The following is a 23,111-nucleotide window of genomic DNA, read 5'->3' as shown; positions in this document are numbered from 1 at the left end:
GGAAGAAAATACGAAACGTATATAATAGATATAGACAGACAGACAGACAGACAGATATGGATAGATAGTTAGAAGATAGAAAGATAGATAGATAGATAGATGGATAGATAGATAGATAGATAGATAGATAGATAGATAGATAGATTAGATAGATAGATAGAGGTGTAGGAATAGAATATGCAGGTGTTGTTGGCGGGCGTGGTGTCGTAAAAGTACCTGGGTCACGGGATTCTCTCCGGGACGATAGACGACATTGTGCATCGGCCGCTTCCGGCCGACGTAGTTCACGCAAACGAACTCGAGCAGACTGGCGTAGATGAAGCACATGCACACGCCGTCCCACACGTTCATGGCAGTCAGATTCGACACGACCGGAAGCGTCGACCGGAAACCGTTCGACGTCGTGAAGAAGTTGAGCATCGTCGTCACACCTGCGAACAGATCGTCGATCATTTGCTTCCCGTAACTTTATCCGCAACGGGGCAAAACGTAATTGAAAAGTTTATGTTTTCATGATACACGGTGCAACGTTTTCCTCGCTGGTCCGGGTTAATCATGCCGGCAACACGGAAAGGGGAAGCAACATGCGCTCGCGAGAGAGAGAGAGAGAGAGAGCGAGAGAGAGAGAGAGAGCCAGAGATTGCACTTTACGTCTTCGGCCTCGTTCCATGCATCTTCAACGCCGCGTTATTTCTCGGCGGAATTACCCAGCCGCGGCGCCGCGTCGGATTGTTTCATCGTTCCGACGACGTCGGCTCGTTAAAAGTTAAAAAGCTCGGACGAAGGAGGAAGATTTTCCGGGCTCCGACGTCGGCGTCGGCGCGTGAATCTTTCGCTCTCTCTCTCTCTCTCTTTCTTTCTCCAGGTAGCAGTCTCATGGCGGAATCGATTCTTTCTCAGCGGGACGGCCGTGGGGCTCCCGGCCCGAGCGGGCACTCTCATGGGGATCGAAGAGGTCGAACACAATTGGCTAAATGATGCGCCGAGAGTTGGAAGGCTTACCGATCATGACTCTCGCCGGCACCGCGTTCCACTCGAGCCAGAAGGTGATGAAGGAGCTGGTCACCAGAATGATCCCCGGGATGAAGACCGTCGTGAAGTAGAAGGCACGATCTCGCGTGAAAATCAGATCCACCTTCAGGCAGCTGTAGTTACCTATCACGGCATTGCATCGATCATTACGATTGTGCCTCTCCCTCGATCGTCGGAGCGAGCGAGCGAGCGATAGTTATTCACCGGGAATTAGAAAAGCGGTTAGTGGTGTTTCAGGTATATTTGCCTTGTTGTCGTTTTGCACGAGAAAGATCGCGCGTCGAATGAAAGCGGTCGTCGCGCGCACGTCGTTGTCGCTTTCCTCGCTTTTGTTCGCGAATCCGTCGTCGCCTCGCGACCCTACCCCATCGTCTCAGCCCCGTCCCAAACCGGTGCCCGTCGCGTGTCGTCGTTTCGAGGTTGGAAACTGTTCGCGGCTTCACCGAAAACACGTTCCTCGGTCGATTTTCGATCGATAGAACACACAGAGAGGGAGAGTTACGTCCGAGAATCCGCGAGACGCGCGCGCGCGCGCGGGTTCCTCGCGAGCTCCCGGTGGAAAATCAGCTTGCGGGGGTGGGGGGAAACTGAACGAACCATCGAACAAAGATTAACGAAAAAAAAAAATTATTGAAAAAAACCAGGACCAGAAAAAGAAGAAGAGATGGGACGAGAGGACACGGTCGTGTCGCCAACTTTCCGCAGTGAAGCTCCACATTCGCGAAAGCGTTTCAAAGCCGAGCTAAATGGTACCATCGAACGCGTAAACGTCAAAGGGGGGGGGGGGGGGGGGTTGGGGGTGGTCGGTTGGTGGAAGTTCCAGGGCGAAGGAAGCTGGTCGTCCGAGCAGGGTGTCCGCGCGACGCGCTGTAAACCGAGAGCGCGCGATGCGAGGCGGGGACGAAAACTGCGTTCGCAAGCTTCGCTGCTTCTCGCTTCTCTTTTCGTTCGATGGCGACGATGCTCGACGAGCTACCGCAAAATAAACGACTCAACCAACGGAACGAAACTCGTCTTCGGCCAACAGCGGGCCGACGGTCGGGCTAACGAACTGGCTAACGACCGAGCTAGCAACGGTATTAACAACGGACTAACAAACGGGTTAATAAAATGTGTAGAGAGTCAGAGAGAGGACATTGGGGGAGGAAGCGACGACGATGTTTGGCTCGTCGTCGATCGAACTCGGTCCTGGATCGCTACGAAATTTCTCGTCGAGGACGGTGTCGGCTACAGAGTAGAGATTATACGTCGTATCGGTATCTTTGCGGCATGGACAGAAAAGAACAACAACAACTGGGAATAGAATGAAGCGTAAAGCGAAGCGTAGGCCAAATGATTCAAACAAACGTTCGCCAAGATAATCGAACCACGGTGTCCGATGAACAATACGGCGTACGTACGTACGTACTCGTATACGGGAGAAACGTGTGGGTGGGTTCAACAACGCTAATTACCATGTACATACAGTCCGAATGCTAATCTCTCTTAACGTTCTGTAACGCGACGCTTCGTCCAGCGATTAAATGCCGCGGGCGCAGCGACCCCGTAAGACCCTTGGACAGCGCGGCTCAAATTTTCAAACCCTTCTGTGGGGCGTGGCGTAGGCGCACTCTCGACGGAGTTAGGACGGTGGCCGAACGGGGATCGTCCACGCCTGGTTCAATCGCTCGACGCGGCGATCGGTGCGCTCTGGCGCTGGTGTTCGACCACCTCTGCACCGACGATTCGCTCCGCTTTCCCCCTTCGTTCCGATAAACTTTGCTCTCGCGACTTCGATCGGGCGCGTGCAATTGTCGGGGGAACCAGCGAATCGTCGGTGGAGAGGATCGTCGATCGGTACGATGCTTCCCAAAAACGCCTCTACTTTTTGCGAGACAGACACAGTTCGATGTTGGTCGGAGGGGGCGCGGGCGTTGCGCGAATCAAGATCGAAATCGAGATCGAACACATCGAGGGGGTGTACGTGGACCGTACGTGGAGGGAGCTCGCGGGGTAAAAAACACAGAGGAACTGTCAAGGAAGATGCGAAGAAGGAGTAAAAGCAGAATTTTGGGAAGCATCGAGGTCTCGAGAATTCTCTAGGCCTGTCTCACGAGTTGGTAAGCTTGGTCCTGTCTCTCCCACCATTCTACTACGGCTTGTCTCTACATTGGTGTTTTGCGCAACGTGAAATAATCTTCGATGTGGGAAAACACGTTCGATCGTTGGCGGTCGAAGGGGAGGATTTTACCTTGCTCCTCAAACCTGCGCTGGCACAGCGAGCACTTTGAGTCCCCGAATTCATCGAACTCGTCCTCGTAGTCGACCATGATCTGTCCGTCAGCTGCAACAGAACAGCCCACGATCTTCCTTCCTCTCTTCTTTCCAAACCGTACTTTTCGTTCTATTCTTGCGTTCTCTCTCTCGTTTTTTTTCCCCCGTGTCTCTCCGATCACCGCGGTGGTTTCGCGCGGCTGCGAACGCGAACGCGAACCGCGAGAACGCGAACCGCGAACCGCGAGAACGCGAACCCGAAACACGAATTCTTTTCTCGCGTGACGGTTCCTCGGCTGGACGGATAAATCTCGTGTCGCGCGATCGTGGACGAAATAACGGAGGATACGCGGCAGAAGCTGCGCGCGACCAACGGATCAGAAAAATAAAACAGAAGAGTACAATGAAGGGTTATATATAGTATACAAAGCTGTATTTGATGCAACAAGAGCGGTTTCGCCGCGACTAAACGGAAAGCAGGACCAACACGCACACACACGCACACGCACACGCGCACACACAGAATAGAACACAATCGACGACGAGGATCCGCCCGCGATCGAATCGACACGCGGCAAGATCTATCCGTCCTTCCGGATTACCATGCGATTACCGAGTATCACCTGTCGGACGAACGGGAATGGCAATTTATACAATGACACCGCGATCCGCGGAGTTAGAGTACGTGTCATCGGGCATAGAGGAGATTTGAATCGTTGGGCTAACTAGACCAAGCATTACCCGTATTCCGCCATGGTTGATCTCTTCAGGGTAAAGATGTCTTGTCCCCCGTACCGACACGATCGTTAACTTCCCTACCGTTCTCAACGTCGACACGTTTCGATTCATTTCGAATTCGTTTCGCGACGCGAGCACGCCTCGATCAATTCTCCGCCGAGCTGAAAGAGAAAGTTCTTTGTGTTTCCGATCTCAGGTGTTGAAGCGGTTAAGGGAAGACGATCCCGCAATGATACAGTACAAGCTTCTCGCGCTGGCTGCGTAAAGCTGATTCAGTCGTTCGACATTTGGTTAATAGTTTTACATAGTGAGCTTCAGCAAGCGTCGAAAGTCTATGGACCAGAAAACAGGGATCGCGAAACGATATCGACGGCTAAGTTGTCTGGCGAGTCTAGCAGAAGCGAGACAAGAAATTCGTTCGCGACCGAATGAAGGAGCAGCGGGAGAGTAAGATGTTCGTTCGGGTATTCAGGGCTGTTCGATCAGTGTAGTAGTAGTATGTATACTGGTCTGAAAGTCGCGGGGCAAGACGCGAGGCCTCTCACCCTAAAAAGCAAACCACGGCGGGTTCGGTTAGAAAAGCGAGACAGGAACCAAGGTTGCCAATATGCATTTTCTAGAGGAGCCATGTATCATCTATACGTATCCGTTATATCTATATATATACGGGCGCGTCGTCGCGTATATACATACATATAAACTCATTGGACAGTGAACAACAGCGTAATATGTATATATATATTTCGTATACACATCTGGAGAGCAACAGATAGTGATGAATATAGGTAGACAAACAGACAGACAGAGACAGATAAAATAGACAGAGACAGATAGACGAACAGATAGATTAAATAGATATAGGCTGATAGATGGTAGAGGAGATATAAAGATAAAGATAAAAAACATACATACAGGTACGAAACGCATCTAGGTTCAACTAATTGTAAAAATAGTAACAGAACTGTGGAAATTAAACCGCGAAGGCTCGCGGTCATAGACTCGCTACGGTCTCATGCAGAGTTTCCTTTTTCCCCCATTTGCGTTGTTACACCGCGATCTTTCTAGCAACGTTCACACGCTCGGCCCAGCAATGTTCCCTAAGCGTACGCAAACGGAAAGAAATGTTATCGCACGCGGTTATGTACACGCTGAGCAGAGTCCGGTCACAGTGTACTCCTCTCTATTCTTCTCCTCTTCTCTCCTCTCCCCCTCTTCCTGCCTTTTCACCGCGCAGACGATTCTTCTTCTGTCCTCGGGACGCGAAACGCGTCGAAGCGTTTCAAACGCTGTGGTGCCAGAGAATTGGTTTGCGGTGCGATAATTGTCAAGCATATCATACGTCCAAAGGGAACACACAGATATTCGCACTAAAAGATGCGTTGCAGTCGAACATGTGCGCCGCGGACCACTTACCTGACGCGATCGTCCCGATTGCATTCCGTTTTCGGTCCGGTGTCCGAAAGTAAGGAAAGTCGAACGAGACGCCTCGCAGTGATCCCGATCGAAGCGTTAGGGGTTCGCGATGATTTTTAGCAACGATTCAAGACGCAGAGATTCTTTTGTAAGCGCGGTTCGTTGAGAAATATTAGGTTGTCCCAGAAGTTTCTTCCGCGCTACGCTGTGAGTGACTCTAAGTGGCTGTATTTATATAAATATGCAGGCTTATCTCTTAGCCGTTTATGGCATCAGTTTAAGTCGTCCAAGAGCTCTTTCAAAGTACGTTTCGTTGGTGACAAAGTCTCCTTTAAAAATGTTTGCTGCACCGTTTAATATGGAGAGCCAAAAGAAGCATATGCGACATGTTATGCTTCATTGCTTTAAAAAAGGCAATAGGGCAAAGGACACTGCAGACGAGATTTGAACCGTTTACGGGAGTGGTACTACGACTATTAGGACCATCCGCGATTGGTTTAACAAATTTGGAGCTGGCAATTTCGAGTTGAAAGATGAAGACCGCAGCGACCGTCCAGCAACGACGGATACGGACATCATCGAGACTGTGCTCACTGAAAATCCACGATATAGTGTGCGTGAGATAGTGGATGCCACTAATATTCCCAAGACGACGGTACATAATCATTTAATCGAGATGGGATATGCGAATCGATATGAAGTTTGGGTACCACACCTATTGACGGAGACCGGCCTTATGAACCGCGTCTCTACGTGCGATTTGCTTCTCCAGCGACATGAAAGGGATCTTGTCTTAACCCTTTTAATGTCAGGTCAAAAGGCCAAATTTCACGGTTTTACTACGGTTTGGAAATAATCTCGTAAAGACCAAACGAAAAGCAATATTTACATAATTCAAAAAGCAGTGCATTAAAGACGAAATTGAGAATGGAACAGTGACGCCAATTTTTCTATATTCATTGGAAATCACGTAAATAACAAAGGTACAAGTATAAAGCACTTTTCGCCTGTGCAGCGCGGGCCGATATATCGGCCTCCGGCACTAAAAGGGTTGAAGAGGCTTGTCACTGGAAACGAGACTTGAATTTAACCCTTTGCACTCGAAGCCATTTTAACTGCAAATGAAAAATCATTTTTCTGACTTTTAGTATTTCCATCTTATATAACAAAATTTATTCTATGCGTGTGAAATCGAGTCTCGTGACTCATATAACAGTTATGCTTTCAACAATTTTTTCAATCTATGCTTCGGCGACATTTGTAAAAATAATTTTGGAACGTGTTATAACAATTTTAATGGCGCCGTAGAGGCGCCGCTCGAGTGCAAAGGGTTAATACCAAAATGTGCATCGAAAACGCACTTGGTCCAAGGAAAATAGACCTGCAACTGTTGCGAAGCCTGGACTTCACCCGAAGATGGTTCTTTTGTGCATTTGGTGGGACTGGAAAGGTGTAGAGTGTACTACGATCTTCTTCCACAAGGATACGATCAATGCTGGCAAATATTGCAATCAACTGGATCAATTAAAAAGCCGTCATAGCAGAAAAACGGTCAGAATTGGCGAACCGACGAGGCGTCGTTTTCCATCGCGACAACGCAAGACCGCGTTGGACGTAAGGCAAAAATGATTACAGTTTGATTGGAACGTTTTACCTCATCCTCCTAGCTCCCCGGACCTTGCTCCATCCGATTATCACTTGTTCCTCTCCTTAAAGAATTCTCTCCGTGGTAAATCTTTCAAATCCATAAGCGAAACAAAAACGCATCTAGACGAATATCTTGCAAACAAGCTTCAACAATGTTGGAAACAGATCACAACGAGGCTTCCTGAGAGATGGAAGAAGGTTATAGAATAGAACGGTTCATATATAACATAATAAATCCACCTTGAACAGCAAGTATCGCGTATTCATATTGCATCAAAAATAGGGAAGAAACTCGTGGGACACTCTAATAATATTCGACGACGAATTCAGCGACCTGTGAAAGGCGATCTCAACGTTTCATACTGTTGCTAAAATTGCCGTGGATTTCGATGGGGATCGCTGCGCGCCTGTCGCAAATGATCTAACGAGAGCAAGTTACGGATTCATCCGAATTTACTGACCGAACGGAAGAGAGAAAGAGATCGATCCGGCGCGGACGATGACTGGAGTGGAGGAGGATGCAAAGTTTCACCGAAACGACTGGCGCTCGGGTTTGAATTCGGATTTGGAGAGAGATAGATGGATGGACAGATAGATATAGATAGATATAGATAGATAGAGATAGAGAGAGAGGGGGAGATAGAAAGAGAAGGAGGGAGATGGAGAGAGAGAGAGAGAGAGAGAGAGAGAAAATGAGAGAGTAAGAAAGAGAAGATGGACGAGGTACGAAAACGAAATTGGGAATCCTTTTTCGGCAGTGTTAGCCGGATTTATTGATCCAATGACGGCGGCGGCGGCGGCGTCGTCGTCCGTAGATACGATGGTGGGGTTTTCCAGGAATGGAGCAAAGGGTCGAGGGATGCAGCGCCTCAGGTGCATCGATCCGCTAACAGGTAATAGGATGCTCCTTTCGCCCCGAGACCGAGGTGGAAGTCGCGCTCGATCCCGTCCTCGAATTTCCGTTGTTCGGTTTCCGATCCGGACACGCGCGGTTACCCGCGATTAACGGCGTTCCCGTCGAGTCTGGTCGAGTCGGGTCGGGTCCGGGCCGTGTCGGCTCGTGTTCCAGAAAGGTCCGCGGCGCGTACCAGTGGTCCAGTCAACGATTGCTCGGACAAGTGTGCGATAGCGAGAGAGTAAATTGCAGAGGTAGAGCTTGCGGTATATAAGCGACACTAAAAAAATCGTTGCCGTGGGCCAAACGAGAATTGCCGTGAATCGGTGCATTGGGATAATACAGAAGCGTGTGTGTCACTTAGGGATGCATTAAAGAAAAATGAAAAGTCGTAAATATAAAATCGACAACGAACAGAAAATGGTTAAAAAATGTATCGTCGACGTTTTCTCATCTTTCCCGGCTTGCGTTCGCTCTTTCGCGGGAACGCCTAACGGGCTACGTCCGCCGCGATCATGTTTCGTCGTTTAACACCTGCTATGCTCCGATAAAATCATTACGGTGCAGTCCCGAGACACTCCGTTCCGGACACGTGTCGCGGATCCTTTTCAAGCCCTTTTTTGCGGAACGCGCGTTCTTTCGAAGTGAAATAAGACGGAGCAGGGGGGAGGGAGGGAGGCGGTCGAGACTGCACCGTCCTAGTTCAGAAAACGGTTCCCCGGCGCCGGTCGCGAGCGGAAGTCGGTGGCATCGCGTCGAGTCGCCCCCTTTGCTCGTTTCTTTCCAGTATGGACGGTTCCCTGGTTCTCGTGGGTGGCCGCGGTACGCGCGCGATTCGAGTCGGTTCGCCGGGACACTCACCTCGCCAGCTTACTTTGATCGGACACGTGATTGTCTGGTTTTTAATGAGATACGCGTTCAGCGACGTCAGGCTCGGGCTTTTCCGCAAAGTACCCTCGTCGTTCTTCCACACGTACGTGATCGCCGTTTGCTCGTACGATACTGTCGGGAATCGTATCGGTTAGATTCGGCTGTTGTCCGGCCCTCCGGCCCTCCGACCGTCCGGCCCTCCGGTCCATCGCCGCCGCGGCGATGGACAACAATGGCCAGGCTAACGAGGGAGAGGAGTATCTCGGTTGCAGACCGATTTACTTACTGCTCTCGATCGCGAATGAACACAGTGGGTCGTCGAAGGGGAAGATGTTCAGTCTACCCTGGCAGGATAGGATGAGGTGACGCCTGAAACAGCCGATAACCAAAGTGGATTTCGATAAATCGAGGCGCGTGCTCCCACGCGCCTCTGGCTTCTCTTTCTCACCCTTTACTCGAGCGTGTGAGAGAGAGAGATAGAGAGAGAGAGAGAGAGCAACGTGCTAGTCTCGTTAGATCGTTAAGGTAGAGTACCTCATAAGATAGTTGACCGTGCCGTTGCGGTATATCCGGAGGGCGAAGTGAACGGGTATGAGCGGATCCTTGAAGTCGCCGTGCATTATGAAGTACGTGTCCGGCAACCAGATGTCGTCGTAATGGTGTATCGCGTTCAAGAACTCGTACTGCGACCGGTTGCTGTAGCGCAGCCGCGGGTCGTACCACTGTTGCTGCAGCAGAAACTCCACCTCGTATTTCTGCGGAAAAAAGAAAACGTCGGGCGGGTGAGCCTCGCCTACGGATTGCGTGCACGCGAGAGGCGATCTCGACGACGTTAGGAGGAATCGAATCGCAATGAAACGATTTTGAATTACCAAGCTGGACTCGTCCGGGGACGCCAGACTTAGCAACAGCACGCTCACGTTCACGGTCAAGGTTCCTGCAACAGAATCGTGCGATCGTAAATGGCGCAGCGACGGATCGGTATCGAGATCGTTGCTCGACGAGCAGGCTCGCGGGGCGGTTCACGCTAATTCGACGGTGCTCCTTTGACGCGCGGGGGGGGGGGGAGGCGGACGGGCAAATAGGAAAAGAGGATATAAGAGGATACGACGACGCTTGTGCGCATCGAAATCGGCTGCGGAGAAGGCTGCGCGCGTATAGAGGCGCTCTCCAAGAGGAGCAATCGGTCTTTTTATTTTGTCGATCAGCGTGACCGCCGCGTTCCGACGGGGATTTCCGAAACCGCGGGGGGATCGGCCCGACGGAACGGCGATCGTACCGTGTCCTTCTCTCATCTACGTTTGCATAAGGCGTATAGGCAGGAAGCCGAGATGCCGTTACCGCTAAAGCGTCGTTAGCGTCATGCTGTGCACATGCTGCGACGACAACACGGTCGTGTCCTGTAAATCGAGTGTCAAGCTCGCGGGCCCGGTGCTCGAGACTCGAGAGTCGGTTGCCGATCGCCGGTTTCTCAGGCTCGATAATCCTGGAGAAACGGAAGAGGAAACGGAACGGGAAACGGAAACGGATGCGGATGCGGATACGGATACGGATACGGATTTCGGAAACAGAAACGGAAATGGATGCGAACGTGGAAACGCGAGGAAAAGGAACTCGCGTGGAAGCATCGAGGGTGTCCCCTTGATCAGAGTTTTAGCGCTCGGTCGCACGATGTTCGCGTGCAACCGGACTAACGAGTCCCAATCACCGTGCTCGATCGCCAACGCATTCAACTACACAGAGAGACACGAGTAAATCGAGACACAGTGTTCTAAATACGCTGGAGTATGTACGGAAATGGGACGGAACATATACATATATATATATATTGGTCTCTGGAATGGAAGGATGTACGTCCCCAGGGATCGTGTGGATGCTCGTCACCGCGATAGGGATCGCGAAATTCGCGCCTCGAGAGCGACGGGACCGGATTGAACCGGACAAGAACACGGACGGAACCGGACGGTAGCCGCGGTCCGAAATCGCGGTCGCTCTTCCTGCGGAAACGAAGAAGCGGGCAGAGCAGTGAGAGAGAAGAAAACGAAGAAGAAAAAAAGCGTTGAACACGCGTTATCGAGCAGCGAACGCCTCCGGGTCCTGGCCGGCCGCCAGCAGCCGCGATAACAGCAGCCTAAGCACCGGGGTGTATCGTTATGGTACAGGGTCGTTAATCGGCCAACACATCGGACACGAATCTGCGCTCGCTTGAGAAAGAATGTCACGTGTCGATGGATCGCGGGGTTTAACTTTTAACGTTCACCTCGCACGGAAACTGCCTTCCGCCTTGCACAACGCGAACGCGATACGAAAAATCGGCCAACGCGCGCGCGCGCGCGAGAGATCGTCCTCGGTCGATCCGGGGAGGGTTCTCGGGGCGGACTCGCGCGACAAACTCTGTAGGAACTTTGAAAACAAACGATGCGGGACGAACGTGGACGAGGAAAAACCTCTTTGTTCGCGTACCACCGGGTCGCTCGTTAAAAACGGATGTCGGCGGAGAGTGCGCTTCCGGTTCGAGAATCGATCGACCTACAAACCCCTCGTAATGAAATGCGAAATTCGACTCTGGCGATCCATTCGTGATTCGATTCGAATCGCGAAGACCCGACACGACGCTCGTCCTCCGTCGCTTTAGTCTACCGTCGCCCGTGTTCCCCGTTCCTGCATCCGAATTCGTCGTCGTTTCTATTTCGGTTCGGACGAAGGAATCCATTGTGCGAGCGGCGTGCGCTCCACTCTCCGGGTTCGTTCGAGAAACCGAGGTTCGTCGAGTGGCGCGCGACGAGTCAGTGGTCTAGGTAAACGTTCGAAGAGACGGGTCAGCGAGTGAGAGAACGAAAACATCGAACGAACGAACGAACGAACAAAACGAACGAACGAACACACGGAGCCGAAACGAGGGTCGAACGACTGAATGGGATGGGGTCGGGGTCCGGGTTCGGAACGGAATGGGACGGGTTCGGTCTGGATCGCATGAGAATCGTGACAGCCTTAATTAATTTTTCTAGACGAGGTTACGAGAGATGTAAAAGCAGAAGAACGGACCGCGAAGGTGGGTGCGAAGGTGTTGGTGCGGCGTGTAGTGGTTATTGTTCTGGTTCTTGTACTGGTTCTTGGGGTCGTTAGAGGAGGTTGACGACCGGTTCGACAGGCTGGTGGCGTCACCAGGCCATCGCATTCCGCAGCAGAAATCCGCATCTGTAACACCCAACAACCCTTGCCCACGTCTCATCCTTTTTTTTTTTTGTCATTTTGGATTTTTTTTTTTTTTTTTTGGTTTTTTGTTTTCTGTTTTCTGGTTTCTGTTCTCTGTGGTACTCGTTTTTGTATCTCTACCGAATTCAACGATCGCTCGATCCTACTACCGCGAGATCTACGGTCTGCTCTTCTCATTCTATGAAACAACGACAACGACAACTCCGTTTCTCTTGTTCTCCGTTCTCGTCCGTGGTTTCTCCATTCGAGAGAAATAGAGTGCAAGTAAACGGCAAACAACGATAACATCTACGATAAAACAGCAACGACAACTACGGCGTGGGTACTTTTTTTTTTTTTTTTTGTTTTTTTTTCGTCACGTACGGACACGTGCGTTATTCCGTTCAACGATACTCGATTGCTCGCGAGCCTCGTCGGATCGGTGTACTTATCGTTTCTTGGTCTCCGTGTCGGGACTTTTCCGGCCCTCCTTTGCGATCTCGTCGGACGGCGTTTTCGAAAAAAATCGGCCGTATAAGCGCTCGTAGGCGCTCGTAAAATATTCGTCCAGAATCGAGCACAGCGATAGAAGTAATGGCGAGAGGAAAGTGAGGATTTGTAAAATTATTCGTTTTTTAGAGTCTCGTTGTCAGTGTGTAGATTTTCTGTGATAGCCAACAACTCTTGCCCACGTCTCATCCTTTCTTCACGTTTTTTTTTTTTTTGCTTCGCTTCATTTCGCTTCGTTTCGCTTTCCCCCGCGCGTCTCTTCGCGTGTCACCCGCGGATCGGATATTCGCTACGCGCGCGAATCTACGCGGGGTCAGAACGGAAGAGAAAGAGAAAAAGAAAACAAAAAAGGAAAAAAGAGAACGAAAGAGAAAAAAATAGAAGAGAGCAAAGAAACAAGCGGAGATGTATGCGAGAAGCCTCGCGAGACGATCAAGGCTCCGCGTCCGCTTTCGGAAAAGGGGATCGGAAAGCAGCGCGGCTACTACGCTCGCAACGATGCAACGAAGACGTCAAGCGTTCCGCATAAAATATCGCGTCGAGACAATCGTGTTTCCGCGCTCTCGGACCTCGCTTCGCGCGCTCGTCTCTTCGTCTTCGGCTCGCTCCGATCTCCTCCAATTACCTTGGCGCGTTGGTTCCCTTCGTCGATTCCGTCCCCGCGGTCTTTCCGCGGGAAATCTTTCGACTCGGCGGCGCGTGATCGTCCTCGTGGCATTTCTCTCCCGCGTGGAACGACCGAAAGCGAGTGCTATGTCAAGCGGAACAAGCAATCAAGGTCTCTTTAGTCGGTCGAATTGCAGGCTATTCCGCGTGGCGTGGCGACACGATGCGAGGCGAGGCAAGGCGAGGCGAGGCGAGGCGAGGCGAGGCGAGGCGAGAAAGCGCAGAGAAGCGATATGACGCGCCGGGTTGTTTTCTCCCGTGCTCGAGGCTCGTCAACGCCGTCCTCCTTTTGTCCTGCACCTGTCCCCGCAACTCTCGCGCTCGCAAAAGCTCGCAAAAGCTGGCTTTCTTCGCGTTCGGTAGCGGCGGAACAAACGACGCCTGGCGTTCGCTCGAGGGCTCCGCTCCTCTCCGCTCCTCTCCGCGCCCGCGCGCGTCGTCGCAAACTTCTCTACCCCCCATCCCCTCCCCTCCCCTCCCCCACCCTGTTTCCACCTTTTCACGGCGCCGTCACATACCCCCACCCGATACAAAGGGAGACCGTGCGCTTTTGTGCTCCGGTGTGTTTCTTTCAACCGGGTAAAAAAAGAAAACGTTGCTGCTCCGATAGGGCAGTTTGCTGGAACGACGGAGACTCGCTCTTCAACGAGCGTCCGACACGGACGCCGCCGATTGCTAATTCGTCGCGGTCGATGCCGTAACCGCGAAACGAGATTCGAAAACGTCTCGCGTGACGCGCGCGTGTCCCACGTGTGCCAGCCTACGGGACACGTGTCGCGGACGGTTATATTATTTTGGACGCGTATTTCCGTTGCCCCGGCCGTTTGGCACCGGCCGCATTTTTTTACGACCCCTGCACTGCGAACGTTATATAGACCTCCCCGTTTGGCACCGGTCGCGCCGACTCGTCTGATATTTGGGTCGGAGGCATATCAAACGCCGAATTTCCATAAGAGCGCGAGACCGAGCCGGATGGACTCGTATCGTCCGCGAGCGTTCGAAATTTCACGGCACGCGAAACAATTCCGGCGGATCCACCCGTAACGTCGACGCCGATCTCAACATCGTTTCCATACTCGGTCGAACCCTGATCAAGGTAGAAACCTATCTGTTACGAAACACTTTTCTATCGACAATTTTAGTCCAACCGAAATCTGTTGTCGCTGACTATTTATATATTGATTATTGTATTTAAATATAATTCGATAATATGATTTGTACTTAAATATTTATTTAATGTGAATAAAAAACAATACGTGTAAACCAGTAAAGTACGAGTATGTATCAACTGCTACTAGAAAAGAAGAATTTATAGGAATTTTTTCTTTATGTCACAGAGACTAGTTGATTGTAGAGTGACTCTTTTAATTTTGCTGTCATCTGGGACGACGAAAAGAAAGAATAAAAAAAGCTCTTCGCAATAGGTATTTTTACCTTATCCAGACCTCGAGTGTCTTGGATGCGGAAATTTGTCGATGCCAAACGGCGGACGACGTCATTACTCAGTTATTATAGAATTCTTTTGCGAAAGATTCGGCAAAGAACGTCGGAAGCTGGACGAAAAGAACAACAGCAATCGAGCGTTTTCTCTGAACAAAGATCCTGCCACGGGACAAGCGAACGTTCCGGCTGTATTCCCTCGTGACCGTACCGTGGAACGACGGAGGGTTAACAGGGATCGACGTCCAAACAGAAGAAAGCTAACCGCGCCCGGAACGCGTGCGCGTTTTATCGCGTTTTATCGCCTTTTATCGCGCTTTCCGCGTCACGATTCCGTCCGAGCGTTTCGCGTCTCGAGTGGAAAAAGAAAATTCTGTCCTCGACCCGTTTCCGACCATCTATAAATATTACCGTTTGCAAGAACGAATCGAGCGGAGGAGCAAAGGACGCGGAACGCGACGCTAATCGCGAATTTTCCCATCGAACGAGCTTCCACCGCGCGCGCACGTAGACGAGCCGCGCGAGAACGGGGGGCCGGCTGTACGTTTCCTTTTCGTCGGATCGACGACGAAACGACGGCGAATCGACCGCGAGAGAGGCGAACGCGAAACGGGAAGCGACATATCCGCGAGAACAGTACCGATCTGGCCTGATTTCCGGCGCTTGTCTCGCGAACTGCCGAACGGACCTGGGTTCATTCAGATCGACGACTAATTGCTGACGGGGGGGGGGGGGGGGGGGGGGGACGGGGGGGTATTTGCATTCGAATAAATCCAGGCCACGCGTAATCGATTAATCCCGGCAATTTCTATGATGCGTGACGCGAGCACGTTCCGGCGACGCCGGGCGTCGTCGACGTCGCGCGAGCCACTCTAGACGTCCGAGGGTCGTTTTCTTCCGACCGTTCCCCTTTCCACCCCCTCGTTCCTCCGAGCAAAAACGCGCGGCTTCGTCTGGCCTTCGCGAATAATTGATAAGCTCGTTAGTCCCGCGTCGAAAATTACCTCGCGAACGTAACTGGGCAAATCTTTGCGGTTCCGATTCGATGGCGGGATCGATCGGCGAGCGGTGAACGCCGAGCGGATGTATCACCGGCTCGGCACCGGCGGTGCGCGATCCGGGCGTTGGCGCGGATTCAACCTCTGGGCTACACGATGAATCTTTGAGATCGCGTACCGTCTGCTCTCGCGTACCGCCTGCTCGCGTCCCGATGCAAATACCGGGGAGAAAAGCTTCCCCCCCCCCCCCCCCCCCCCCCCCCCCGGGGGCGACTCGAGAATCTCGAGAAGAAATCCGCCGTGTCTGGAAATTTATTACCGGCACGTGGAATTGAATTCCCGAGCGACGAGCGAGCATCGCCGCTCTTCAACGGTAAAACAGATGCCGGGCAACGAGGACTCCCGGTGCCAGTGACGCGGACCAGCATTGGTCAGCCACTCGCGTTCGCTTCTGCTTCTCGACTCCCCCCGACTGGATTCGACTGTATTCGACGCGAACAAACGCGGCGCGATCGCTCTCCACCGGTTCAGAATACCCCGCCGGCCGAACGATTTCGCTGCTTCGCATAGAATCGCGAGAAGCCCGTTCGGTTGTTCGTTAGATTCTCTGTCGATGTAAAACTTGTTGTCTAACCACCGACCAACGCGACGAGAGTGAAACGAAACAAATTTTATGATCGCTTCCAAATCGACGATGTCGCATAGCGATAAATCGTGACCGACGGGTCAACGTGACAAAAAAGATACAGGGTATGATTTATGGCTGTCCTGCATCGTCTATTTGAACGCGAATATAAGACGCGTTTTGTTTGTTTCTTGTTGCGTCGGTCGATCGGCTGGACGATAACGAGTTCGCCGGTTTGCGACATGTAATTAGAACATATCGTTGGACGCGAAATTGTTGGAAAGACGATTAACCATTTGACTATCGGTGACCAATTAAATCCGATCGGTGATTAACGATTATAAACCGTTAGTTATTGTAACTAATTTACACTAATTTATAATAACTGATGAATTATGCTCGGCAAGCATTATTGCTCAGTTTATTTTAGAATAAATTAGTTGAAATAATTAACGAGTTATAATCGTTAATATATAATCGGATCACCTTTTGCACATCTCTGAGATTTCGACTGTGCACGCATCCGTGTGAAGACGAAATCGTTCGGTCAGCTGGCGGAGCATTTTGCGGGGATGAACGAGAGTCGAGCGAAGGTTCGAATACGCGGAACGCGCGAAACGCACGAATCGCACGATCCCCCATCCCACTGGTCCGTTCGCTCTCGTTTTCGTTTACGTTTTCGTTCTCGTGCTGATTTAGCGTGATCGGGGTCGACTTTCTATATAGAGAGAGAGATACCCTTTTGACGAGGGGTGAGCAGTGAGCTGTGGTTGTGTGGTGCTGTGTGGTGGTAGCGGTGCCGGTGATGTTCGAGGTGCTCTGGATGGTCGGGGTGATTGGGTACGAGGTAGTCGGGGGTGTAGTCGTCTTGGCGAGTGTGGGGCGGGGGCCTCAGTGTACCTTGGACCGGGGGCAGAAGCCGCTTGTCGTAACGGGTCGACAGCAGCAGGTTGTCCAGGATCTCCTTGTCCGACTTGCCCTCCTCGAAGCTGCAACACAACCCACTGTAGCTAGCCCCCGAGGCATCGGATCCCTCTGCTCTCTCTCTCTCTCTCTCTCTCTTTCTCTCTTTCTCTCACTCTCTTTCACTCTCGCTCTCGCGCTCTCTCTCTCTCTCTCTCTCTCTGTCTTTCTCTGCTCCCTGATTCGTCTTCGCGTCGTTCCTCCCCACCTTTTCTTTTCTGCGTCTGCCTCTCTGTTCCCTGGGGTTTCTCACCGTGTTTTCCCTCGGTTCTCACGGATATCGGCGAAGCAAGGCGTCGCACCGGAGCACCTCCAGCAGCCTCGTCTTTGGAATTTTTGCGCGCGAGGCGACCCGGTGCGACGAGACACGCGCGTACGCCCGCGAGCCTCGCGATCGAGGGATCGCGAGGTCCGCTCGGTCGCAGCGTACATCCAAAGAGGAAGAACAAACTCAAACAAAACTACGGATTACCCGGAAACGTTCCGTATACACAGCTCTCTATAGTTTACAGCGCGCTAGACGTATAATATCGAAACAGCTATTCTACCTTCGAGCGTTGCAACGTCGTGAAAACGCTCTTCACTATGTATACTATAATAATACTTAACGCCGTCTACGCGATACGTTTTCTTGCTACGTCACGATCGCGTGGCTACTATATGTGTATATATACGTATAAATATCAAAAGTCGTCTACTGATCGGGCTCTATACGTGAAACAGAAATGAGATGCAGCGGCGCGGCGCGTCGGCCATCCGTAGGGTTTTCTTATCCGTTTTTTCCCGTTTTATCGTCCCTTCGGCCGAACGACGCGACGTTCCGATTCGCATCGAGACGAAGTGTACCCCCCGCGCATCTTCCAACAAATGGTAAATCGAAGGTGAAACGGGGCGACATTAACGACGATTCTCTCTCTAGTCCATGCAAAGAATCTGGTACTCGTCGTTGGGTATCCTTCGCCGTAATGTCGCCCCTCGATAACCTATCGCAAGCAAGAAACTCGTCTACGCTAGGCGTCGCGATCCCAGCTTCTCGATTCAACGAGGAGACGTAGATGTTTAAGGGGGAGAGAGAGCCTTCGAGAGAGGGCCGAGAGAGGCCGCGCGAGCTCGAATCGAGAAGGTGAGACGAAGACGGGTCCGCTCGTTAAAACTGTATAACGATCGTGTTCGATAATGTAATACGTACATGTCCTCGGCACGCACGAGGGTGACAAGAGTGAGGGCAAGTGTGAGGATACAGAGGATGGTGAAGATGAGGGAGCTTGCGAGGGAGGTGAGAGACAGCGAGAGGACGGACGAGAGGCGGCCGCCACCACCCGCACACCGCCCAAGCGCCACCCAACCCATTCTATGTCATCTGAAACAGAAAGCACGTTTTCCGTTATTAGCATTCCGCTCGGATCTGCCCGGCTCCGCCGGAGCGGAACGGTCGGCTGAAATCAGCCGGCAATACTAACAATCCTGCTCGCGATTCGATCGTCTCGTTAAACGCGTCTCGGGCGATTAGCGTAATCTCATCGACGTACCGGACGAAGGGCGGAGCCGCGCCGATCGTCCGCGTTCCATGCGAATTAAAGTAAATCCGTTTAATCGAGTATCGGCCGAGCAAAATTGAATTTCCGGCCACGTTGTGCCCGCGCGAGAACTCGCCATCTTCTCCGTGGTTTGGTGCCTTAAGTGGAATTTTCTAGTCTAGATTTTATTTCACCGTCTGACAGTGTATGCTATCCAAAAGTATTTCTATCACGGAATATTATTTAATTCGAGAAATTGATGGAGTTGCCCGCAGCCCAATCAATAGAATATGCAATAGAATAAGCAATTGATTATAACATGAAGCAGGGGGTGTCAAAAGGGATCAAAACGCATCCTGTTGCATACAGATCGATAAAAGGAGCGAACATTCGACGCTTTTTTTTCCAACAAGAAGAAAGCACTCTCTATGGTCATAGAATCGCTTTTGTATCTAAATGATACAAGAAAGTGTTTTTTTGGAAACCACAGTTTTATAGGCGGTTGTCACGATAGCTTAAGTTCCAGTTGACCAATTGGGATGAGACTCGAAGTGTATATTAGGTTGGTGTATATGAAATGTCGGATGTTTAAGTAAATATATAAAATTGTATATCTTTTTTCGAAAACTGTTGATTTAATAAAAATATGCCCCGTTTGCTTTACTACACTTTTTTTCAACGAAATTTCAAGGCACAGATGCCTGCTATAAACAAGTTTTGGTCTTTAGAATTAATAAACTCTGATATGGAATTTTTCAGACTGTCTTCACTTATACATATACTAGCCCGTAGAAACTATCCTACATGTTTGAAATAATGAAAGCCGGTTGGCAAAAGATCCGACGAATAAGCCGAGGCCTGCAAAATTTTATATTTTACTTCGTTTAATTTCGCAATTGTTTTGTACGGCGTACGCGCAGTTTCTATGGGCTAAACGGTATGTAAATGAAGACAGTATGAAAAATTCCATACCACAGTTTATTGATCCGAAAAATCATATTTCCTTAACACTAGAAAGACGGGAACATGAAGACGGGAAAATGACTGCTTTTCGGTAATATAGGTATAACACACATATATATATACCGGAAACGGAGGAGGGGGGGGGGGGGGCAGCAACAATGATTAATAAACGCATTTATATGTTGTAGAAAAAGTCACAAAATTATAAGAAGCTGTGTCATTATTTACATAATTATTTTTCTAATTGAAATTGAAAAGCAGTCAAAATGACTTGCTTAGACAATCTAGTGTTAAAGAATGACATCTATGAATTAAAATCGTGTTGGGAAAAATGTATTGAAACGTATGGGCACATTTTGATTAAATCAATGGCTTTTGGAAAAAGATATACAGTTTTATACATTTACTTAAACATCCGACACTTCATATACACCAACCGAATATCTTTTTCTGCGAGCTGAAATTGTACATGTTCTTCGCGCAGAGGCCAAGAACGTGTCAAGAAATCCGATACAATAAGCCGTTACGGTGTTCCTGTTCTTAATCACAAAGAGCCCGCTTCGAGATTAACGTCCGGCCCAGAAGATCCTCCCCAAACTCGAACGATGGAAGAACGACCCACCTAGGAATCCTTGTCTCTATTACCTATATTCGTATTTAGGGCAGACGCTCGGGGAGCCGACTAAATGCCGACGCGTCGCTAATTCCTCGGATTTCGGTTTCCGAGCATTTCGAATCCCGGGGGGGGGCGGGACACTTTTCCCGAGGACGTCCGAAGAATTCCAGCCGGCAACCTAATATCCCGACTTAATCTCTACGGAGATCACCGAGCCTCGAAATCCTTAAACCCACCCCCCGCGTCTCGCGCCTCCCGCATTTCGCATCCGGCGTTTCGCGGTACGACCGTCGACGGCCGATCGGCGTTGTATTCCCCAGCCGAAATTCCGCTCCTCATCCGGACGTCGTCGGTAACGGACAACGAGCTTCGCTTCGACGCGTTCGCGATGATTCCAGAGGCAAAGAACCGTCGAGGACCGCCCCCCCCCCTCCCTCCCCCTTCGATGTTATTCGCGGAACCGAGCAGAGCGTGAACGGAGTCGAGCGGTCTTTTCGGTCGATTCGACGTTCTTAATTGCCTCGGATCCCAGCAGCGCAGCGCTCGATCCGTAACCTCGATTTCCAAACGGAAAACCAGCCCCTTTTCCCATGTGAAATTAGCATTCGGTGTATTCCAGCTCCGCGGTTTCTACTATTATTATTATCATTATCATATATTAATTAAATGGGTCAGTTATCGTTTACATTACAGAGTATGATGCAAATTAATAATTTAATGAGAGGAAACACAGTGTAAATTGCGTCGGAAAATTTGAGTATTATAAGCAAAATTGATTGTCGCTGCTGTAAAAGTTCACATTTCAATTTGAACCTTTTTGGCACGGCTCGATTTAGCGCGAATAAAATTTTTCATAACTAAATTACCACTTTTCTTAATAATATATATATTTTGGTACAGCTATATGTAACATTAGCTATATATATATTCTTTTCTCAGTGTATTGTACATATACGCTTTCACTTTAATCGTTTACTTTAATTACTAATAATACAATTGAGTACAGCACGAAATATTTACGAAAGCCATTATAATGGCGCGTCGTGCCTAAGAGGTTAAGTAATCCCGCCACGAATCGCGAAAACTCGATGGTCCAATTGAAACAGCAATATTTCAAATGGAGTTTAATATTTGCTCGCAAATGGTGCGTTAATATGCTGGCTGACTGACTGCCGCAGGTCACTCGAACGGAGTGTTCCGCAAGCCAAATATTTCAGAAAATCAACAAGTAGCATGTTTTTCGTAACGTTTTGTATCTTGTACGTATCAGGTTGTATGGAAAGTTCGTTTCCTGTCTTTTATGTGCATTCGGTGGGAGACGGACTCTGTGAAATGTGAAACAAACTTTCCGAACAACCCTGGTAAATTGTTTTCAAACAAACTGTACATTGGGTTGTCAAAAAGTTCGTTTCGCGTTCTACGCGCGGCGCGTTTCATTGAATGCATACAAAAGATTCGGAACGAACTTTTCGAACAAGCTAATATAGCGAGGGTGTCTCGCATTTTCCGTAAATACTTTCGGAATGTGTTCAGCAAAGCATAAATAAAAGTAAAATGTTATACATAATATAACAAAGAGTCCGTGATATATGGTTTGTTCGAAGTCACGACAAAAATAATAACATGTGAAAGATATGATAACGGTAATTTACAATTACAAAAATCAATATGGTCTGCTAAGAGATAAGACAAAATCACAATTCACTGAAATTGACAATAAATTCAATAATTCGCGTGTACGCGTTTGGTACAATGCCGTAGTGATGAAACGCTTGCTTGCTTCTATTCACACTTTATTTATACAACACTGCACAGATATGATGTTCGTGATTTCTGAATGTGTTCGGAACGCGTTCCAGTTGATTTAGATGTGTTCTGTTCGCCTTAGGTTTGCGTTCTGTATGCGTTATGAACGAGTTTTATTTTCGTTCTGTACGCGTTATGTTCAAGTTTTTTTTTTAAATTAGTTATTTATTGTCGCATCAACCACTGGTGGGTTATTAGCGACATGAAGGGATTACAGTTCGTTGTACATTTTGATTTCCTTTAAGTAATTGAGCAGATTATTGATTGTTTTGGGGCTCTTCAGGTTATCTTCTAAGAGTGGTTTGATGCTGTTCTATTGTCTGATTCTGTTGAATTTGCTACAATGTGCGATGATATGGTCTATTGTAAGGCGGGTGTCGCACGGTTCACAGGCAGGAGGATCTGCTTTTGAAACAAGGAATCGATGAGTGAGTCTCGTGTGTCCAATTATGATCCTTGAAATTATGACTTGGTCTCTTCTGGGTAGATTGCAGGTTATGATGTCCTTGTAGAAATCTTCTTTTATTGTGGTTCTTTTATTTTTATGTTCGAGTTTGATTCGCGTTCTGTATGCGTTATGTTCGAGTTTGAATTGCGTTCTGTTCTTGCCTCGTCGTGTTCTGTTTGTTGACACCTCGGTTTTCTGTTGATTGGCGGGTGGTAGTTTTTGGTGGAGGAAATGATGCGTTTATGATTGGAGGTGGGTGAGTCGGAAGGACTTGGAATAAGGCGTGGGACATTTGGTGAAAAGTTCTGGTTTGCGTCTTCCTCGTTCGTTAAGGTGAAAGTTATGAATCGTTGTCCGTGGAACGGTTCTGTGGGCCTGTCGCACGTGTTTTCCATTCGTCGGATCGAATTTCTTTAAGTACAGTGGTCGTAATGTCGTTTCGTTCGTATGGTTTGTTTTACCTATTGCCGACCTATTCGCACATTTATGACTTAATCGCTGAAGGGATGGCTAGGC

At 49.6% G+C, this 23,111-nt stretch overlaps 1 protein-coding gene across 13 annotated transcripts in view; it reads right to left on the bottom strand.

Annotated features, from left to right (window-relative positions):
- The window catches only part of Phcl-1 (pH-sensitive chloride channel 1), a 78,650-nt gene that overhangs the window by 14,417 nt on the left and 41,122 nt on the right, over positions 1 to 23,111 (bottom strand). For 4 of the 13 annotated variants that reach the window (XM_078176941.1, XM_078176940.1, XM_078176942.1 and 1 more), the window contains 10 exons: positions 18,435 to 18,605; positions 17,183 to 17,271; positions 11,894 to 12,046; positions 9,721 to 9,785; positions 9,383 to 9,603; positions 9,135 to 9,217; positions 8,840 to 8,980; positions 3,263 to 3,355; positions 1,003 to 1,155; positions 217 to 431 (listed from right to left, as the gene is read on the bottom strand). In XM_078176941.1, the coding sequence (XP_078033067.1) occupies positions 217 to 431; positions 1,003 to 1,155; positions 3,263 to 3,355; positions 8,840 to 8,980; positions 9,135 to 9,217; positions 9,383 to 9,603; positions 9,721 to 9,785; positions 11,894 to 12,046; positions 17,183 to 17,271; positions 18,435 to 18,595 (1,374 nt within the window). In that variant the 5' untranslated portion in view covers positions 18,596 to 18,605. Of the gene's footprint in view, positions 1 to 216; positions 432 to 1,002; positions 1,156 to 3,262; positions 3,356 to 8,839; positions 8,981 to 9,134; positions 9,218 to 9,382; positions 9,604 to 9,720; positions 9,786 to 11,893; positions 12,047 to 13,178; positions 13,666 to 17,182; positions 17,272 to 18,434; positions 18,606 to 23,111 lie in introns of those variants that run through there. The other 9 variants (XM_078176944.1, XM_078176945.1, XM_078176946.1 and 6 more) reach the window with 4 other exon arrangements.

The sequence above is a fragment of the Augochlora pura genome, chromosome 3 (genome assembly GCF_028453695.1).
Source record: "Augochlora pura isolate Apur16 chromosome 3, APUR_v2.2.1, whole genome shotgun sequence".
In the NCBI taxonomy this organism is placed as follows: Eukaryota; Metazoa; Arthropoda; class Insecta; order Hymenoptera; family Halictidae; genus Augochlora; species Augochlora pura.
The sequence above is the reverse complement of the archived record's forward strand: the minus strand, read 5'-3'. Positions and strand labels throughout refer to the sequence as shown.